We start from the raw sequence: 8,433 nt of genomic DNA, 5'->3' as shown, positions 1-8,433 counted from the left end.
CACAATTCAGCCAGTCAAAAATTTTAAAAAGCTCTGCAATATCACAAGATGTTAAAAAAGAGAAGACAATTCCCTGCACTGTTAACATAAAAACACAGTTGCAACCAACAATGCAAGCATGCACAAGGTAGTAGCTATTTAGTTTACTACTTCACGATGCAAAGACATGCAAACGCCATTACATTACACGAATCTCACTTCCATCTGAAGCTTGTCTCTCTCCAATCAGGGTGGTGATATTCTTCCTTCTTCATGCTGCCTCTCACCATAAAACTGTTTCACACCTGCCAGCACAGTTTGTGTCTCACACATGAGCGCACGCTCAGATTTTCATGAGACTAACCCCTCCCTAAGCGTCAATCTGCAGTTGCTACATCCATTTTTAAACTTTTAAATGAATGATGTATACCCATTAATTCTTTGAAGAATATAACTTATTAATGCCTCATGAGCTGTCGTTCCCCATCAGATCAAACTATATATGCTTGTTTTACTCCTTTGTTTGTAAACAATGTAAATTGGAACAAACACTGTATAGCCTTAAAACATGGATGGTCAGTCCTTGTATCTATAGCTCTGTCCATGAGTTTGAGTGGTTACATTTCTCCAGCCCCCTCCCTCAGCTGCTTACCTAATCGGTGGCGGGGTGGCCGCTTTGTTATTGTTTGAAATGCAGATTGCCACTTTAATGTGAACTGAGAGGAATGCGTGGCTGTGGAGGTCTGACTAAAGCACACTTTCAGTCATCAACACATACTCACAGCACACTCACACAGAAAGAAGGGACGGCACAGAAGGAAGCAGTGAAAAGAGGGGAGGTATGGCTTACCCTGCATGGACTGGGTGACCAGGCTACAGTTTTGAGCCCTACACAACAGTATCCTAATCCCCTCTGAAGCCACTGCTTCTTCTTCATTCCATTAGGTCTTATGCACAGGAGGTTGGTGGCACCTTAATTGGGGAGGACGGGCTTGTGGTAATGGCTGGAGCGGAATTGGTGGAATGATATCAAATACATCAAACACATGGTTTGATGTCATTCCATTTGCTCCATTCCAGCCATTATTATGACATTCCTCCCTCAGCAGCCTCCACTGGTCTTATGACAGGATTCAGGTGAATCACATAGGCTGCGTATAGACAGGCAGCCTAATTGTTGATATGTTTCCACTAATTGGTCCTTTGACCAATCACCAATTAGTGAAAAGAATATCAGAATTGGGGTGCCTGTATAAATGCAGCCATTGAGTATTCTGAATTCATACACAATTTGGCTAAATTAACACAATGTCTAACCCTATTTCTATTAATTCTGTCAAAATCCTTTTTATCTTATTATTCAGAGAAAAGCGGTAGATAATGAAAGCCTTGTACAATCAAATAACATTTATTCAATGAAACTCAAAAACAAAAATAGAGCTTTCCCAGCAGGGGCGGACTGGCCATCTGGCAAATCTCTCCAAACAAAAGTTATTTTCTCCACATCAAAGGTTTTAAATCATCAGACAACATATACTGATAGTTGACTGCTCTCCCTGAGCAAACAGAAAAATAACACTTGCAGAAGATCAGCTGAAAAAATAACACTTGCTGAATATCAGCCATTACCCACTATTCAAACATCATATTAAGGCACTTGTCCCAGCCTGTTTGACACTGTGTCACCTGTGTAACCTCTGTGGCATCGGTAAGACTGCTCTGTATCCATGAGGAGATCCAGATCGGGTTCAGACACCGGGCAGCGGTGGTGACTCTGTGTCCATGAGGAGATCCAGGGGGTTTTTAGACACCAGGCAGTGGTATGATGTCCATGAGGAGATCCAGGGGGTTTTAGACACCAGGCAGTGGTATGATGTCTATGAGGAGATGCAGGGAGGTTTAGACACTGGGCAGTGGTATGATGTCTATGAGGAGATGCAGGGAGGTTTAGACACTGGGCAGTGGTATGATGTCTATGAGGAGATGCAGGGAGGTTTAGACACTGGGCAGTGGTATGATGTCTATGAGGAGATGCAGGGAGGTTTAGACACTGGGCAGTGGTATGATGTCTATGAGGAGATGCAGGGAGGTTTAGACACTGGGCAGTGGTATGATGTCTATGAGGAGATCCAGGGGTGTTTTAGACACTGGGCAGCGGTGGCTCGCTTCTCTGGGAGGGGCTCCAGCATGGTGAGGAGGAAAGCACTGAACTGGACTGCCTGTTCCCGCGGCCACTCAAACTTGTCCAGCAGGACCTCACACAAACTCCACGGTTTCAGCCTTGAGATGCGCCGCAGATGCCCTGTGAGCAAACAAGGGAAAGAGTGTTACATGATTATACTAGGGATTGACTGAACAGGATATGTAAACGGAATTTGATATTGTGGGTGAAACTAAAATAAGGGTACTTTTTCACCAAAATATGAATCATATGCTAAAGGAAACCACTATGGTGGATACACCAATTGTGAATAGACATACCATTGTGATTGAAATATCGCTTGGAGTTTCTCCCTGAGAGGGCAAACTGGGATGGAAGGGGTCCCAGCAACTCAATTATGTGAGCAATGTGATCTGATGGGAGACATTAAAGCGTTTTTTTAAAGATCAAGGACAATCACCAGGAAAAACACAGGACAGAGAGGAGAAAGGATAAGGCTTACCTTCCTCTCGTGAGAAGTTGTCCCCTGAATGGGGTTCAAACAGATACTCCCCGGTAGCCAGCTCAAACGCCTTAATGGAAATGTAAGACTTCTCAGTAAATGATATTTCGGACAGCTAACATCAACATAAGGGTGGATGTGGTGCTCCTGGGTTCTCACCATGCAGGCTATGCTCCAGATGTCTGCAGGAGTGCCATAGTCAGACCCAATCAGGACCTCAACAGAGCGGTACTGGCAGGTCTGGATGTCTTCTGTGAAATGTTTGTACTGGAGGAGAGCAGAGATGAAGACTTAGCACTCCATACCATGAGCAATTAGCTGATAATAAGCTGTATCATTTGAATGTATTTTGTCTTCTAAGACACTGTATTTATTAATACATATATTCATTCAAATACATAATGTCTGTAGTCAGATAGTAACTCACCACCCAGCAGGCGTTTCCCAGATCTGCAATCTTGATGCTGATTTTATCAGCATTCTGTGGCTTCAGAAGATTCACCAACAGATCTGTTTCACTTAACCCTGAAACAAAATATAAAGCAGATACCTCAGATAGATATTACTGAATGATTCTACACCTGTCCACTACAATAACGGATGCGCTGTGAGTGCTCTGGTGTAAAATGGTTGATTTGTATGAGGTATTACAACATGCAATATCAATCATATAAATTAACTGAATCATCAGCATATGCATATCATACTATATTGCAAATCATAAAAGTTCATTTGAAAGACGAGTGGACAGGTATTCTGACATGTATATTACAAGGTAATATGCTATTACAATATACTCTAAACTGCTGGCTCCAGAGCAAGACTGACCATGTGATGGTGATGAGGGCTGGTTGTCTCTCTGGGTAGAATGATGTAACACTATAGATTGTCTAGAACAGTGAGACATTGTAGTCAATAATGGTGCATCTTCCATCGGTGACGAGACCGACTCCTTGCTGTCAGAGCCCATTGCTTCTTCATGCAGCAGGGTCCGTCTCCAAGTAGTATGCACAGGACCTGAAGGCTTTGGGGACGAGGTGGAATTAGGGGTGCTACAGGGAGTGGTGATATTAGAGAATGACACATGAGGTCTCTCCCTCTTCTGACGGCCAACTAAAGTGTCCTCGCCCTTCTGCGGCTGTTGTTGTTTCTTCTCCTTCCTCGACAACTTGGCCATCGGGATCCTGGAGACCTTCCCAGTCTATGAGCACAGTCACAGTAGTTTGATAGGAAACTTAAAATGGGATTCACATCTCTCATGTTGCAGCAAGCAACAGTGTTCAAATATATTTTAAAACAATCTCTGCAAATATGGTACATTTTCTTAAATATCAGAACTGAATATCCCCTTTTCATGCAGTGCATGCTAATTATCGATGAGTTTATCAAGGTGAGCAATTTCACTACAAATGCAAAGGTGTAGTTATGAATACTGATTGAATACATAAGGACTATATACAAACAGACATTTGTAGAATACATAAATACTGAATACAAACAGCAATTTGTAGATAGTACATCTTCATTCAGAAATGCTGTTCTTGTGCAGGTTATACACATTTTAAATAACACACACACACACACACACACACACACACACACACACACACAACTGCACTGCTTTCATGGTTGAATGAGTAGAAAACCTGAAACAATACCATAACTATTGACAACAGCCAAAACAAATGATATAACATAGCACATTTCCAGATCAAAGCTTTTCTCCAAAAGGACCTTCTAAGGGCCAATATGCAGTGAATCAGCACACACTCACAATGCCAAGGCCATCTTACCCAAACCCCAAGAGCCTGGAAAGCCACCGTCAATTTCCCGATCAAGTTTGACACAATCTAATACCCAGGTTATGACAGGAGGGGTAGGAGACACAGAGGTGATAGATGAGGTAATCAAAAGATGAACAGAAAATATTTTTTCCGCCTTTGTAGCACTATGGTTGGTTTATGCTTTGAGACAATAATAAACAGTTGATTGTCATACCTGCTTTTCTCTTAGACTGGTGTTTGCTGGCATCAGTAGTAGATGAAGAGATCAGCACGGCACAATAGAGCATGAAATCAAATCATAGAGAAGAAGAAAAAAACAGACCCATCTATTGAAATCATATTAAACTTGTTAATCATCTATTCCTAATATTCAGCACTGTTATTGTATCGCCATCTCTCTGTAACAAATCTTTTCCATTTCCCTCCATCTATAAATAAAATAAGTCAAACAGACAGAGGAATGCCACAGGGATACGTACTTAGTGATATGTGTATGCCAACATGGAATTGAGAGCAATACTAACCTGAACAGCTTGTGGGAGCAGAAGACACTGGCAGCTCCCATAGCTTGGTGTCGGCTGCCAGCTCCTGGACGTAAACCTCATCCACTCTCAAAAGGATGTTCTCTGGCTTGATGTCTGTGTGGATAATCTTGCATTTAGTGTGCAAGTAATCTAAGCCCTGAAGAACCTGTGATATGAGACAACAATGGTGATATACTGTGGCTACATGACAGCAGGGAACACACAAAGGAGATCATCCGTTCACAAAAGCTACTTTGGATGATAAAATGCTAGAGAGAGAATTTGGAGATCACAGGGGAAAGACACAGCACCTGTCTAAGGATGCTCTTAACGCAGGGCAGGGGAAGGCCAGTGTAGTTGGATTTGATGATCCACTTCAGCAGCTGGTGACCCAGCACTTCAAGAACCATGCATACATCTGACACATAGCTGAATCAAGGAGAAACCATTTACATTAAATGTGCAAGTTAACATATGACACATGTTGTATGATAAAGATATTATGGGTAAAAGGATAACGTGTAGGTGGCTTTTAAAGGATACGCTCCCCATTGACTCCAGAGACTTTGAAATCATCAATAAGCTGCACAACAGTGTCACGTTTAGGGTCAGATGGATCACTGTCCCTTACCTAAAAGCAATATATAACAGGACATAACTGGGGAGTAAACATATTCCTTTTTATTATCACCATTGTGCAACTAATACAATTATATAGTTCCTACTAAACCTGGTTCTGGTTGATGAACAAGCAAGTAATTACACTGATTAGGCCAAAGGTTGACATTTATTGTCATGAATCTTGCCCTGGAGGCAGAACTGAGCGATTTCTGCTAGATGGGCCAGCTGCAATGTCACAATTGGCTATATCATAAAAATGTATTTATTAAAACAAAAATGTATTAATTTAAGGTTAAGGATAAGTTTAAGTTCAAAATCTGATTTGATGACTTTGTGGTTATGCCAGCTAGTGACCACTCTGTAGAGCTGCCTCCTAGGCAACCTGTGATTAGGCATACCTATCAGAGAATAAAATGTTGAACATGGGCATATAATACTGACACATTTCAGAAGCTTGATCTCATCCAAAGCGGTCTCTGTGAAGGTTGGAGCACTCTTTACCAACTTCAGAGCCACGAAACGCCTCTTCCTGCATATACAAATAAACATTGTGAATCACTTGCTTCAGCTGTCATAATCACAATATGAAACCGAATCAATAACAAAAACTATGTTATCAGTATAACTATTATAATTACTCCATGTCCCAGCCTAGCCACACAGTAGAGAAGTGGCCCCATCCCAGCTTCTTCACCACCTGGTAACGGTCAATGAATATCTCTCCAATTTCCACCGGGTAGTACCCACCTACAATAAACAGTGAAACTTCTTTCCGATCAACAATAAACTGTATACAACAACTCCTTCTACCACACGATTGTATTGTTGTTTGGTTATATTTGGCACACTGGTGAAGTACCTATGCAGTAATCAGATGGATTCTCCTGTTCCTCGTCATCTGATCCCAAAATCTCAAGTGAAGGGGGATATGAATTTAAAGGGGCTGGGCTGGCAGCAGGGGGTAGTTTGATGGTAAGGGGTGGTTTGAGGGTAGGGGCAACTAGTGGTTTAGGGGTAAGGGATTTGGAGGTAAGAGGTGACTTGGGGATAAGAGAGGGTTTAGCGGTAAGCGGTGGGTTGGGGGCAGTGGATGAACTGAGGGTAATGGTTGGGTTGGGGTTAACAGCAGGTAAACTGAGGGAAAGGGCTGATATTGCAGCAGCATATCTAGACGAAGGTTCATTGGACATTGTGACAAGGGACACACAATAGAACAGGGAGCCGACGTCTTCTAGCCTAGACAGCACAGGTCATGCAAGGGCAGGATAGAAGAAAATGGAGATGAAGATGGTACACGCAGAAGGCCTAAGGCAAAAAGAAAAACAGACAAACTGTTTACTAAACTTTCACTGTTCACACTATTATAAGTTGACCTAATAGGCATTCATACATATGATATGAGGTTAATTCAGACGACACAACATGGCCAATATATCTACACACTGAGTAAGCCTATTCAAATTCTACATTTAGTAAATCTTATAGTTCGAGAGCCTGGCTGCAATGACATTTGAAAGGGCCCAGTGAATGTGCAAGAGTCCATTTATTTTTAGCTGGGTTTAGATGAATGGCATGTCAACGTAAATAGCTCTTCAAAGCTGGCCTGTAACTTTATTGACAGAGTGCATGCTGTCTAGGAGTCTTTATTGTAAACCTGTGACAATTACAGTTATTGATACGACCGTCTCAGTCAAGTCATTAAGGTGTCAAAGAGTTGTTAAGAAAAAGTCTATCCTTTCACCAATTCAGAACTGCCAAGTCCAACAAACCTAGCTATGTCCCCTAAAGAAAAATAAAATGCTTTGTAACAGATATGATTTACATTTTTATAACTGATTTGTACAACTAACTAGCTAGCTAACGCAACGCGTAAATTAGCCTGAGTCTGTTCTCCACAAAAGTTGTTTAGCTGACGTTATTCGTTACAGATTGTCATTGCTTTGAAGCAACCGACTTCAAATTCGTACAGTTGCTACAATGTGACATATCAAGTAACAATTCCTTATAAACTTTATTACACCCTGTAACTGTGAAAAAACGCTGTAATATTTACCAAATACTTACATATAATAATGAAAAACAGAGTCCTCCGATTTAACCAGTAAACTGAAGCACCGTTCCTTCTTCGTCAACGTTTGCTCTACTATGCGTCGCGAACGAACGGCTCTTTTGAAAGGATCTTTTTGGTTAACATTGGGAACCGAATCGCATCAGTGAAATATTCATTAATTTGGCTCCCTGATTTGCATACTGCTGCTACTGCTTTTTGAGCTCAAAATAACGTTTTTCTACGGTTACGTTACAAAATAATTACCTAAAGAATGTGAATCCTCACTACAGAAACAATAAATAGTGGGGAGAGCGCATCAATCTGGTCCACGAAAAAACGAATCATTTGGCCAGGTAAAAATATATTTGAACGCGCATTTCACGATCTGAGATAATGGTAGCTTACCTTTTGGCCTTTAAATTGGAGATTTGCGGTTTTTCATGGTTCTAGTTCTAGTTTTAAGCATTTTGAACAAAGAGCCATTTGCGAGCCAAATTAGCCGGCTTTTTTACGTGAACTGAGCAAAATGGGCCAGCCGGCTCACCGAAAAGACTCGGAATGCCCATCACTAGCTGGCTCCGCGTGTGTGCCTGCCGATAAGCACAGCACACGTTCTGAAAATGACATGAGCTTTGCCAGTGTTTGACTGGACAGTACATGCTGTGTGGCTGGCAGCACCATAAGCTACACTAGCAAGCTATTTAAACATGTTTTAAATATGTCAAATTGTGCCAAATACTTCAAACAAAGCCAAAGTCATTAGAATTAGGCTAATAAGGATGAACGATGAAATGACCTATGATATACATACT

General features: G+C 41.5%; 1 protein-coding gene across 6 annotated transcripts; it reads right to left on the bottom strand.

Annotated features, from left to right (window-relative positions):
* Positions 1–1,366: 1,366 nt before the first annotated feature.
* LOC106565759 (SRSF protein kinase 2) lies at positions 1,367–8,228 on the bottom strand. Of its 6 annotated transcripts, none has more exons than XM_014133246.2 (15): positions 7,636–8,228; positions 6,431–6,876; positions 6,210–6,318; positions 6,013–6,100; positions 5,494–5,581; positions 5,262–5,368; positions 4,951–5,116; positions 4,641–4,666; positions 4,436–4,492; positions 3,471–3,843; positions 3,070–3,167; positions 2,802–2,909; positions 2,643–2,712; positions 2,461–2,553; positions 1,367–2,281 (listed from the first exon to the last, which is right to left on the bottom strand). In XM_014133246.2, exons 2-15 carry the CDS (start codon positions 6,759–6,761, stop codon positions 2,097–2,099), a joined length of 1,899 nt encoding a protein of 632 aa, XP_013988721.1. In that variant the 5' UTR covers positions 6,762–6,876; positions 7,636–8,228; the 3' UTR covers positions 1,367–2,096. The 6 variants fall into 6 exon arrangements, with proteins under 6 accessions (XP_013988721.1, XP_013988720.1, XP_013988723.1 ...); XM_014133245.2 differs by having other exon boundaries at positions 6,431–6,807; XM_014133248.2 differs by lacking the exon at positions 4,436–4,492 and having other exon boundaries at positions 6,431–6,807.
* Between the last annotated feature and the right edge of the window lie 205 nt (positions 8,229–8,433).

This window comes from Salmo salar, chromosome ssa12 (assembly GCF_905237065.1).
Source record: "Salmo salar chromosome ssa12, Ssal_v3.1, whole genome shotgun sequence".
In the NCBI taxonomy this organism is placed as follows: domain Eukaryota; kingdom Metazoa; phylum Chordata; class Actinopteri; order Salmoniformes; family Salmonidae; genus Salmo; species Salmo salar.
The sequence above is the reverse complement of the archived record's forward strand: the minus strand, read 5'-3'. Positions and strand labels throughout refer to the sequence as shown.